General features: G+C 44.4%; 1 protein-coding gene across 2 annotated transcripts in view; it reads right to left on the reverse strand.

Annotated features, from left to right (window-relative positions):
* Nucleotides 1–13,135, reverse strand: part of LOC141160887 (protein mono-ADP-ribosyltransferase PARP15-like) — a 108,834-nt gene that overhangs the window by 9,642 nt on the left and 86,057 nt on the right. For both annotated transcript variants that reach the window (XM_073645691.1, XM_073645690.1), the window contains 3 exons: nt 11,314–11,486; nt 8,310–8,355; nt 72–217 (listed from right to left, as the gene is read on the reverse strand). In XM_073645691.1, the coding sequence (XP_073501792.1) occupies nt 72–217; nt 8,310–8,355; nt 11,314–11,486 (365 nt within the window). The remainder of the gene's footprint in view (nt 1–71; nt 218–8,309; nt 8,356–11,313; nt 11,487–13,135) is intronic.

Consider the following 13,135-nt stretch of genomic DNA (forward strand, 5'->3'; position numbering starts at 1 on the left):
TAACCGAGCTCGCTCGCCCATCAGCCTATTCAGTATATAATCGGTTTAAGTATAAAATAGTGAGCAATAACCTCCTTAATTTTATATTCTTTTTCAGATATCGTTTTGAAGAATTTATCTTTGACTTCTTTGTATTCGTGTGACGTCTCCTTAAGTATTACGACCTCAAATTCACTTTTCTCCATGTTGGTCCAGGTTATTGGATGCAGAATTGTTACTGTAGTGAAAAAGAATGAGCTGGAATTAAATTTTATGGAATTCCCCAATTGTTAATCACAGATTAAAGTGAACATTATAATAGATCAGCAATTGCCAACTACAGTTATGTGAAAAATAATAGCAGCGTGTTTAAAACAACTGAGAAAAAGCTCAATCCTCATAATGGCATTTATTTCCATGGGGAGCTCTGCACATTGGATTCCAAATGAAAACATTAACAAAATATCAATTTTTAAACTTAAAATGAAGAAAAAGGAATAATAGGCTGCTCAAAATAATGGTAATGTCTGCATTTACATTTACAACTGGAATATTTACAGAATAAACTGAAATTTGTTTCCAGCTTAGCCTTTCTGTTAGTCACTGAACTAATATTTACTTATATAACCTTTATTTCTGATAACTGCTTTACATCTGTATGGCATAGAGTCAACTAACATCTGACACCTGGGAACAGATATTCCAGCCCAAACTGACTGAGGTACATTCCACAGTTCTTTTGCATTCTTAGTTTTTTTTATCAAAAACAGCATTTTTTATGTCACTCCACAAATTCTCAAATCAGAATAAGGTCTGGGGGTTGGGCTGGCCACTTCATAAATCAATCTTGTTGGTCTGGAACCAGGAGTAGAGATGAGCGGTGTTCGATTAGAACTGTTCGCCAATCTCAAATTCGAGCTGTTTTGGGCGGTGTTCGAGTCGTTCGACGAACGCGAACGATTTGCAAAAAATTCGGCTGTTCGAGGTTATGTTCGATAACTGTTCGTGCACCAAAAGCGTGTCCTGCATGTCTGGCGCTATTTAGAGCACCAATCATGCAGGGATTGTCTGCCACTCACTGTAATGCCACAGCCATGGTGGTTGTGGCATTACAGTGGTTGCCCAAATCGATGGGAACAGTGCTCACAGTGAAACACGAAAAGCCGGCAATTCAGCAGTGGCATACAACGCTACCCGACAATTTAGAACAGAAAGAATAAAGCATCACACATAGATTAGATAGATAGAAACATGTCAGTCACATATATAAGAAGTACAGTGACAGTGTTGGTTACTGTAATTGTCATTTACTGTAAAGGATTTATTTAAAAAAATCTTAGTGTTTTCATGCACCGTCTCTTTAAAAAAGCTGGCCGGCAATTCAGCATCGGTACCCGACAATTTATAACAGAAAGAAGAGAGTATCACACATAGATTAGATACATAGAAACATGTCAGTCACATATATAATAAGTACAGTGATAGTGTTGATTACTGTACTTGTCATTTAGTGTTAAAATAAAGGATTTATTAAAAAAAAAATTGGCGTGGGGTTCCCCGTAATTTTAGTCTCTAGCGGAGGTTAAGCAGACGGCTGGGGCTGATGTTTGAAGCCTGGGAAGGGGGTAATACCCATGGAACTTCCCAGGCTACTAATATCAGCCCCCAGCTGAAAACCTAGCCTTTACTAGCTATTAAAATGGGGGACCCCCCAAAAAATGACATGGGGTCCCCCCTATTTTAATAGCTAGCAAAGGCTAGGCAGACAGCTGGGGGCTGATATTAATAGCCCAGGAAAGGGTGCCATGAATATTGGCCCCCTCCCAGGCTAGAAACACCAGCCGTCAGCCGCCCCAGAAAAGGCACATCCATAGGATGCGCCAATTCTGGCACTTAGCCTCGCTCTTCCCAGTAGCGGTGGCAGTGTGGTAATAGGGCTGGGGTTGATGTCAGCTTATAATGCCAGCTGACATCAAGCCCAGGTTAGTAATGGAGAGGTGTCTATAAGACACCCCCATTACTAACCCCATAGTCAAAGTTAAAAAAAAAAACACAAACACCCAGAATAAAGTCCTTAAATTAAAATAAACACACAATTCTTTATTGTTCTAAATTAAACCATACTTACCATCACGCCCATTCCAGCTGAAGCCAATGTCTTCTGCAATAAAAGTAAAATAATAAAGCAACATCATCCGTACCTTTCCATAGTTCCCACGACAGCTTCAGCTCTGCTACATTCACATGACAGGCTGGATCGCAGCCGAAAGCTGCCATCCAGCTTGCCATGCCGCAGACACTGAGAAGCGCAGGCTTGCTTGTGCTCCTCAGTGTCTCGCTGTGACGGCATAAAGATGAGCCGAGGTCATGTCCAATGAACTCAGCTCACCTCATGCATGTCACTGACAGCGTGGGAGAATTGCTGCGCTCTTCAGTGTCTATGAAGGATGGCATGCTGGATGGCAGCGCTCCGCTGCCATCCAGCCTGTCATCTCAATGCCATCCCAGCGTGGGAGAATTCTCCTGCTGAAGCGCTGAGAGCAGGAGAATTTTCCCACGCTGTCAGTGACGTGATTGAGGTGAGCTCATGTCCAATGAACTCAGCTCACCTCATGCACGTCACTGACAGCGTGGGAGAATTGCCTGCGCTCAGCTGCCATCCAGCCTGTCATCTCAATGCCATCCCAGCGTGTTGTGTCCGGTCAGGTACAAATAGGCAGCTGGTGGTTGGGGGCAGCCCGTTCCTGCCTGCTGTACCTGGCTGGACACAAAAATAGGGCGAAGCCCCACGTATTTTTTTTAAAATTATTTCATGAAATTCAGGAAATAATAATAATAAAAAAAAAAGGGTTACCTATATTGTTGTGTCCGGCCAGGTACAAATAGGCATCTGGTGGTTGGGGGCAGCCCGTTCCTATTTTTGTGTCCAGCCAGGTATATCTAGGCAGCTGGGGGCTGGAATCCGCAGCGCAGGGAGGCCCAAGCTTTCTGCCCCCCCCGCTGCAAATTGCAGTCCGCAGCCACCCCAGAAAATGGCGCGTTCATAGAAGCGCCATCTTCTGGCGCTGTACCCAACTCATCCAGGGCCCTGGTGCGGTGGCTCACTGGGTAATAAAGGGGTTAGGGCCAGCTAGGCATTATCAGCTGGCCCTAAGCCCGAAATTCATGGGGTCACGCCAATATTAGACATGACCGCCATGAATTTCTAGTAAAGTATTTAAAAAAACACAACACCCAGAATAAAGTCCTTTAATTGAAATAAACACACAATTTTTTAATGTTCTAAATTAAACCATACTTACCATCACGCCCATTCCAGCTGAAGCCAACGATCTCCTGCAATAAAAGTAAAATAATAAAGCAACCTCATCCTTACCTTTCCATGGTTCCCACGACAGCTTCAACTCTGCTACATTGACATGACAGGCTGGATCGCAGCCGAAAGCTGCCATCCTGCTTGCCACGCCACAGACACTGAGAAGCGCAGGCATGCTTGTGCTCCTCAGTGTCTCGCTGTGACGGCATCCAGATGAGCCGAGGTCATGTCCAATGAACTCGGCTCACCTCATGCACATCACTGACAGCGTGGGAAAATTCTTTGCGCTTTGCAGTGTCTCTGAAGGTTGACAAGCTGGATGGCAGTGCTCAGCTGTGATCCAGCCTGTCATCTCAATGCCATCCCAGCGTGGGAGAATTCTCCTGCTCAAGCGCTGAGCGCAGGAGAATTCTCCCACGCTGTCAGTGACGTGCTTGAGGTGAGCTGAGTTCATTGGACATGAGCTCACCTCATGCACGTCACTGACAGCGTGGGAAAATTCTCATGCGCTCAGCGCTTCAGCAGGAGAATTCTCTCACATTGACTGCAAGCGCAAGAGAATAATCCCACGCTGTCAGTGACATGCATGAGGTGAGCTGAGTTCATTGGACATGACCTCGGCTCATCTTTATGCCGTCACAGCGAGACACTGAGGAGTACAAGCATGCCTGCGCTTCTCAGTGTCTGCGGCATGACAAGCTGGATGGCAGCTTTCGGCTGTGATCCAGCCTGTCATGTGAATGTAGCAGAGCTGAAGCTGTCGTGGGAACCATGGAAAGGTAAGGATGATGTTGCTTTATTATTTTACTTTTATTGCTGAAGACATTGGCTTCAGCTGGAATGGGCGTGATGGTAAGTATGGTTTAATTTAGAACAATAAAGAATTGTGTGTTTATTTCAATTAAAGGACTTTATTCTGGGTGTTTGTGTTTTTTTTTTAACTTTGACTATGGGGTTAGTAATGGGGGTGTCTTATAGATGTCTCTCCATTACTAACCTGGGCTTGACGTCAGCTGGCATTATAAGCTGACATCAACCCCAGCCCTATTACCCCACTGCCACCGCTACAGGGCAGTGGGAAGAGCGAGGCTAAGTGCCAGAATTGGCGCATCCTATGGATGCGCCATTTCTGGGGCGGCTGACGGCTGGTGTTTCTAGCCTGGGAGGGGGCCAATATTCATGGCACCCTTCCTGGGCTATTAATATCAGCCCCCAGCTATCTGCCTAGCCTTTGCTAGCTATTAAAATAGGGGGGACCCCACATCATTTTTTGGGGGGTCCCCCATTTTAATAGCTAGTAAAGGCTAGGTATTCAGCTGGGGGCTGATATTAGTAGCCTGGGAAGCTCCGTGGGTATTACCCCCTTCCCAGGCTTCAAACATCTGCCCCAGCCGTCTGCTTAACCTCCGCTAGAGACTAAAATTACGGGGAACCCCACGCCAATTTTTTTTTTTAATAAATCCTTTATTTTAACACTAAATGACAAGTATAGTAATCAACACTATCACTGTACTTCTTATATATGTGACTGACATGTTTCTATGTATCTAATCTATGTGTGATGCTCTATTCTTTCTGTTATAAATTTTCGGGTACCGATGCTGAATTGCCGGCCGGCTTTTTTTAAAGAGACGGTGCATGAAAACACTATTATGTTTTTTTAATAAATCCTTTAACACTAAATGACAAGTACAGTAAGAAACACTGTCACTGTACTTATTATATATGTGACTGACATGTTTCTATCTATCTAATCTATGTGTAATGCTTTATTCTTTCTGTTCTAAATTGTCGGGTACCGGTGTATGCCGCTGCTGAATTGCCGGCCGTTTTTTTTAAAGAGAGTGTCTTCTGAGCAGTTTGTCAGCTTTTGGACACCTTTGAAGGTGTTTTCTATGTGTTTCTATGGGTTTTTGTTTGCCTGCCATTGGTTTTAACGGTGTTCTAAGGTGTTCGACGAACAGTTCCACGAACATCCCGGTGTTCGACGAACCGAACCGAACCCGAACACTACGGGGGTGGCTCAACACTAACCAGGAGGTTGCCCACTTGCTGGTGTGTATGGGGTCATTGTCCTGCTGAAACATCCATTTCAAGTGCATTTCTTCTTCAGCATAAGGCAACATGACCTCTTCCAGTATTTTGATATATTCAAACTGATCCATGGTGCCTAGTATGCAAAAAATGGACACAACATAGTACGAGAAACATCCCCAAACCATTATGCTTGCACCTGCATGTTTTACAGTCAGTTTACCGTGGCTTAAATTCAGTGTTTATGGGTCATCTCACAAACTGTCTGCAACTTTCAGACCCAATAAGACCAATCTTGTTCTCCTCTATCCATAGAATGATGTGCCACTTCTCTTTAGGCCAGTCCATGTGTTCTTTGGCAAACTGTAACCTTTGCACCATGTTTTTTTCAGCAATGGTACTTTACGAGGGTTTTTTGCAAATAGTTTGGCTTCACGTAGACATCTTCTGATGGCTTCAGGTCTCACAGGTAACCCAAGGTCTTCTTTAATCTCCCTGGAGCTGATTATGGGATGTTTCTTTGCCATTTTTGTTTGTAAAGAATGGCACCAGAGAGATCCCACAAAATCCCACCGCTGCCACCACTTGTGAAGGATCCACACCTCGCCACCCGCCTGATGTCACAGTTACGTCAGACGGAGCACGTGATACTGATCTGCCGTTTACATCAACGTGACGTTCCGCATCCCCTCGGGGACGCATAAGGTCAGATTGGTACAGTTCTACACAGACACCCCCTGTCCACACGGGTACAGGAAGACACCGGGAGTGAGAAGAGGTGGCCCACTCAGTCACTGACGTAGCACCACACTCGCTCACACCCCTGACAGGCTGAGAGGCCCCTTCACTAGCCCCAGTGAAGCAGAACCTTGTCGGCCTGGTAGAGCTGCCATCAGTTTCTATTAGATATAATTCCCGCTACGACTGGGGGATTATATCGGGCCAGAAAGCAGCCCGTTAGAGTGTTCGTTGGACCGAACAACGGATGTTTGGGTTTGTAGATTGAGATAAAAGAGCAGCCCAGGGTTAAATTATATATTTGATCGTCTTAAGGGCACACTAGACAATACACTGTATACATAAGGGTTATACATACATAATGGTCAGAGATGCAAACACAATAGTAGTGGTACAAGAGTATGCAGATATTAAGAGTCAGTTACCAGTCAGGTGAAAGGCCTGGCTTGCCATATAGGAGGCTTGTGGTCCCCTTTGTTGCAGGGACTTCTTCCACACGATGTGTCATCGTGACCTCCCAGGAAAAAGACACCGGGCTATAGCTGCGGGAGCTTTTAACCTCTCTGGGTCACTCCCCTTACTGACCCCTGGCTGGACCTAAATCTCCACCCCTGGTCTCTCAGCTACAAACGCTAAAAATTAAAATGGGTTATACTTCCTTAATGGATGGTCCAAGGGAGCCGGTTCTGGTGTCATCAGATCCAGCCGGGCCCCTGCTACGCGTGGCCTTAGGGGTTTCCGAAAGGCTGTGCCATGTATCTCTCCATCCCCACGCTCTAGACAGGGTTGGAAGCCAGGGTGACATTCCCCATTCTCTTGGGAACTTGAAAATCTAGGTTATGAATAACTGGGACATATAGTATTTCCATAACTCGGTATTGAATTATGGTATCTGACACAAAGGGAGCCGCATGGCTGGAGTCCACAGGGGGTCTTCCTGTGGCAGCTCCACAGCTGAGGGTGGGGGGGTTTTGTCACTCACTGTCCCTCAGCCCCCTCACTTCTGCTTGCTGCAAAAGTGTCCGGTTACAGCTGTACACAGTATATCTGTATAATCCCCCGCCAAACAGGGCACAATGATTGACATGGGATTATATCTTGAATATTCTTCAAATTGTTATTTTAGTATCTATGTGTAAGGTAGTATTTCTCTTCCTACCACGTGTTTCGGGTTTTGTTTGCCATTTTGAAGAACTGGAACTCTTATTAGCTGAGCAGCCAATTACTTTCTGCACTCCACAATCAACTTCTTGATCAAAGTTCTTTCTCCTTCAGTACAATGTCTGAAACGACCGATTTTACTCACTGAGCAAGAACTAAAACCAGCGGATACAACATTTGTTCCTTCTTTAAATAAGGGCCATAATTGACAGGTATTTCTTCACAGAATAAATGATCTCACTAATTTAACTCAGCATTGCTATTAATTAGAACACCCTCTTTCATTAAATGAGTCAATTACACCCAATTAGCAGTGTGCATGTCATGACTGTCGATGTCGATTCTGTTGGTTGCCCATTACTCACCTATACCTAGTCATGAATTTTTCCCCATGTTGTATGATCATTAATGCCAAAAACACTAAATATGTGGAAAGGATAAAGTAATAGGGAAAAAAACAAAAAGCGCAATCTAAGCGTAGTAAGTGTATACAGGTGCCAAGAAAGATGCATGCTTGATTCACACTCACCTGCAAGAGTTGTACAAGTAGGCACAACTCTAGACGTCACTTAAAAACCACATGGGTTCCTTCATTGGTATGTTTACTGTTGCAGTAGATTGTGGAGGTAATTATTCCTTCCCACACAATTCCTTGCCACATGAATATATACTAATAGAAGACTCTGGAGGGCGCTGTCCATTACTCACCATCTCTGGGTCCATCACACCAAGTCTCCACCGCTGCTTCCAGTGTCTGTAATTGTCTGCCGCACTGACAACACATCGACTTTGCTGCAGCGAGTAAATGAGCTCAGCAGTTCTACCGATGTAGACGGCATGAGCCGCGGAGCTCACTTATCGGCTCTCGCCTTGTCAATGTAATGTCAGCGCTACAGAAAATAACAGACGTTGGAAGCAGCTGTGAAGACTCCGCTCTGAACCCAGGGGGAGTAAAGAACAGGGTTTTACTACTATTTTAGCTTATAGGAAAAACGTTTCTGAAAGGGGACAACCCCTTTAAGTTAAGATCCATGTTATATAAACTTTGTTAGAGAAAAAAGGAGAAATCACCACATCATACCTGTTTGAAGAATTGCTGACACTATCAATTCTTCCCTTTGGAGTGCCTTAAGAGAAAATAGAAAAATGATGTGAAACAAAGTAAAGGCCTCCAGCTCGGCTAATGTTGATGGAAAAGAGCAAATATTGAGAAAACCAAAATAGTTCATATACAGTACAGACCAAAAGTTTGGACACACCTTCTCATTTAAAGAAATTTCTGTATTTTCATGACTATGAAAATTGTACATTCACACTGAAGGCATCAAAACTATGAATTAACACATGTGGAATTATATACTTAACAAAAAAGTGTGAAACAACTGAAAATATGTCTTATATTCTAGGTTCTTCAAAGTAGCCACCTTTTGCTTTGATGACGGCTTTGCACACTCTTGGCATTCTCTGGATGAGCTTCAAGAGGTAGTCACCGGAAATGGTTTTCACTTCACAGGTGTGCCCTGTCAGGTTTAATAAGTGGGATTTCTTGCCTTATAAATGGGGTTGGGACCATCAGTTGTGTTGTGCAGAAGTCAGGTGAATACACAGCGGATAGTCCTACTGAACAGACTGTTAGAATTTGTATTATGGAAAGAAAAAAGCAGCTAAGTAAAGAAAAACGAGTGGCCATCATTACTTTAAGAAATGAAGGTCAGTCAGTCCGAAAAATTGTGCAAACTTTGAAAGTGTCCCCAAGTGCAGTTGCAAAAACCATCAAGCGCTACAGAGAAACTGGCTCACATGAGGACCGCCCCAGGACTCTGAGGATAAGTTTATCCGAGTCACCAGCCTCAGAAATCGCAGGTTAACAGCAGCTCAGATTAGAGACCAGGTCAATGCCACACAGAGTTCTAGCAGCAGACACATCTCTTCAACAACTGTTAAGAGGAGACTTTGTGCAGCAGGCCTTCATGGTAAAATAGCTGCTAGGAAACCACTGCTAAGGACAGGCAACAAGCAGAAGAGACTTGTTCGGGCTAAAGAACACAAGGAATGGACATTAGACCAGTGGAAATCTGTGCTTTGGTCTGATGAGTCCAAATTTGAGATCTTTGGTTCCAACCACCGTGTCTTTGTGCGACGCAGAAAAGGTGAACGGATGGACTCTACATGCCTGGCTCCCACCGTGAAGCATGGATGAGAAGGTGTGATGGTGTGGGGGTGCTTTGCTAGTGACACTGTTGGGGATTTATTCAAAATTGAAGGCATACTGAACCAGCATGGCTACCAAAGCATCTTGCAGCGGCATGCTATTCCATCCGGTTTGCTTTTAGTTGGACCATCATTTATTTTTCAACAGGACAATGACCCCAAACACACCTCCAGGCTGTGTAAGGGCTATTTGACCAAGAAGGAGAGTGATGGGGTGCTACGCCAGGTGACCTGGCCTCCATAGTCAGCAGACCTGAACCCAATCGAGATGGTTTGGGGTGAGCTGGACCGCAGAGTGAAGGCAAAAGGGCCAACAAGTGCTATGCATCTCTGGGAACTCCTTCAAGATTGTTGGAAGACCATTTCCGGTGACTACCTCTTGAAGCTCATCAAGAGAATGCCAAGAGTGTGCAAAGCAGTCATCAAAGCAAAAGGTGGCTGCTTTGAAGAACCTAGAATATAAGACATATTTTCAGTTGTTTCACACTTTTTTGTTAAGTATATAATTCCACGTGTTAATTCATAGTTTTGATGCCTTCAGAGTGAATGTACAATTCTCATAGTCATGAAAATACAGAGAAATCTTTAAATGAGAAGGTGTGTCCAAACTTTTGGTCTGTACTGTACTTAAAGTCCAGATGACGTTTCTTCCTTTCAAATTGAACCTAAGTTCTCATCAACATCAACTGTTGCAGGACATGGATTAAAGGGGTTGTCCACTATTTTATATCCCCCCCTCATGTATCCCCCCGGGGTCCCTAAGACTTCTTGTAAATACCTTCTGTTGCTGATAATGCCTGTGAGCGGCGCTTTCACTGGCCGCTCACAGGCATCATGTGACCCACGGCTGCAGCCGGCTCTGACATCCACTGATGTCACGACAAGTGCTGGCAGCAGCAGGGGGTTCACGATCTTCCTGGTTCCACGGTGGATGCCAGGCTGTGGGTGGGGTTACCCCCCGCGTCACACCCAGCATCCACTGTGCTCTCTGCCTCTCCCCATTCATTGGGAAAGCGCACGGTGGATGCTGGGTGTGACGCGGGGGGTAACCCCGCCCACAACCCAGCAGCCACCGCGGGGACCCCAGCGCTGAGTCACGCCTCACTTGTGATGTCAGCGTGGGGTCACGTGATGCCTGTGAGGGGCCACCGATAGCGCCGCTCACATGCATTATCAGCAACAATAAGTCTTAGGGGCCCCGGGGGGATACATTGAGGGTGGAAATAAAGTAGTGGACAACTTCTTTAACATGTGACCACTTTGCGCATTTAAAAGACTATAAAAAATCCTACTATGTCATTAGGACCACCATGAGGGTAGTAGCGGTATATTACTGAAGGGAAATTATTTGAGAAGAAAAGCCCACAATAACCTGTCTACTTGTCTCACTTGCTGCCCTTGTATTAAATGAGTCTTATTTCAATTAGTATTTCCATTTTTTGCAAGGGTATGCCATGACTTTGTGATTGGTTAAGGTTCAACCTCTGTGACACTTATGGACCTCCTATCACTTTTTTTTCTGTATGCTGGTGCTCCCCCCACTAGCAGAGCAGGTGAATGACCTTGTGTTGCTGTATGCGGCACAGCTGGTAGCTCGGATTCTTACCCTTCTCCAAATATGTGATAAAAACCACGCCGATTGTAAATTCCATTGGTTGCTATGTATGGGAATTGGATTAATCTTTCTGCCAGATTATGTCATGACCCCAGGTGTCCACCAAAATCACAGAATGTGCTACAACATGGTGGAAGACCAATGTAGAAAGTTGCCCAAAGTTGTCCTCTCTATATATCGGAGTGTAGCATAGAAACTTTTGATGACAGCTCTATATATTATAAGTCTTCAATCTTGGTTAAAGATTAAAATAAGATACCTGTAACTCTGTGCTTTTGGCTTGAAAAACCTCTAGATATTTCTTGTAAACTTTTTCATCAATGACAATGATGAAAATTGTTTCAAGCGACTGAATTAAGGTATCGGATAAGTAGTTCAGAATACTGCTCAGAATGGCCGTGATGGATTCTTCTACATTTACACGGGCAATCCCTGCAAAACAAGTATCTTGTAAGTGAAAACTATTTTCTTGTAGTCATTGTTTGAATCAAAATTCTAATATATCAGACTTGATTTGGAAATTTCCGCTGTCCGTGGTAATATATCTTAGATTGTTTACATTTATAGGTAATGTTAGATCTATTAGTAATGGTATTAATGTTTACCAGTACCAACTATACCATTTGTGAGTAACTAAATTATCTAATTTCAGTCACAAAGGTGCTAAGAATCCCGAGGTAGGAGACAGGTTTTCACATCACAGAAATTTATAGTAAATCCAGTTCTGGAACTCATACATCAGGAGGTGAAGTGGTGACTACCAAATTCAGAAGTTGTATTTTCTAGGGACCATGGCATGGCTCTCCATTTACAGTACTTCTATGGGTCCTACAGGAACAGTATAGCACACTGATGATGTAACGGCTCTGTTGTCTGTGTTAGAACCCTCCTGTTTGTTTCTTTTTCCATCTTGTGTCTTGCGGTCAAGTGACCATCTGCCTTTATATTCCAGCTCCGCCCTTTTGGCTGTCCTGGACTTCAGTGTTTGACTGTTTCTCTAGCCAGGTGCTTCGGTGCCTTTCTCTGTCAGTTCGCTTGGTCCTTCTGGGACCTCTAGTACCTTTTTGTCAGTTTGTCTTTTTGTGTTCTGCAACAACTTCTCTGTTCAGTAGGTGTCCCATTTTTTGTCCCAGTCCTTAGTTCTTTTAGGGACCCCTCCCCTTATGCTATAGGTCTTCGTTCAGACTAGCCGAGGACTAAGGCAGGTCTGTTAGCTAGGAACAGACAGCCCGCTACATCGTAGGGATTCAGCTTAGTCTTACTGTAGGGACAGCTTTCCCCTATCTTTCCTTAGTACTTGTTGCAGATCATAACAGTCTGATATCCCGGGGCTAGGGGTTCCTTCCCTATCCCTAGAGCTAGGGGCGCCCTAGCTATCCTTGCTCCCTGGATTAATTCTAATGGTGAAGACGCTGGGACAATGTACCTTGCTGAGCTCCTAAATCAGCCATAAACTGTCCTCTCCCCCATCTAGGGAAGTGTGGAATAGTTGTGTAGAAGATTACACAAACTAGATTCACAAGGGAAAACGTACAAGGATAAATGAAAATACCAATCATACAAATATGCACTCACAAACATAAAGGCACACCAGGAAGTATAGGAAGGAAAACTCAAATAGGAGATGAGGATCAGCGCACAGACTATTCACCAAGCAACAGTCTTAGAATAACACTCCAAACGCCTCCTCAAACAACCAACACCTGCTACTCCAGAACCAATATAAAACCAACACTGGCAATCTTGATTGCCAGAGGAGAGTATATAGCAGAGGGGAGTGGCCAATATTGAACAGCTGAGACCATCAAAGCTGGAAATCTCCAGAAGCTCTCAACTGAACAGTTTAATCCCTGCACTGCTAACAGAAACCTGCACCATTTAATGCAATGGTGAAGTGCTTCTAATCAGTGCATGAGTACGTGAAATCAGATGCTGTGGTATTCTGATCCCTCTCTATTGTGGTAAACCTGTGACAGATGCATCTCGAGGGTTGGTGACACACCAGCTAGAATGTCCATGCAGGGTGAGATACATTAGCATGTAAGTGAGAGTCAGCAGTAGGGTCAGGGACCTTACATTAG

This window comes from Phyllobates terribilis, unplaced genomic scaffold (assembly GCF_046119375.1).
Source record: "Phyllobates terribilis strain yellow unplaced genomic scaffold, ASM4611937v1 Scaffold_9__5_contigs__length_417890890, whole genome shotgun sequence".
Classification (NCBI taxonomy): Eukaryota; Metazoa; Chordata; class Amphibia; order Anura; family Dendrobatidae; genus Phyllobates; species Phyllobates terribilis.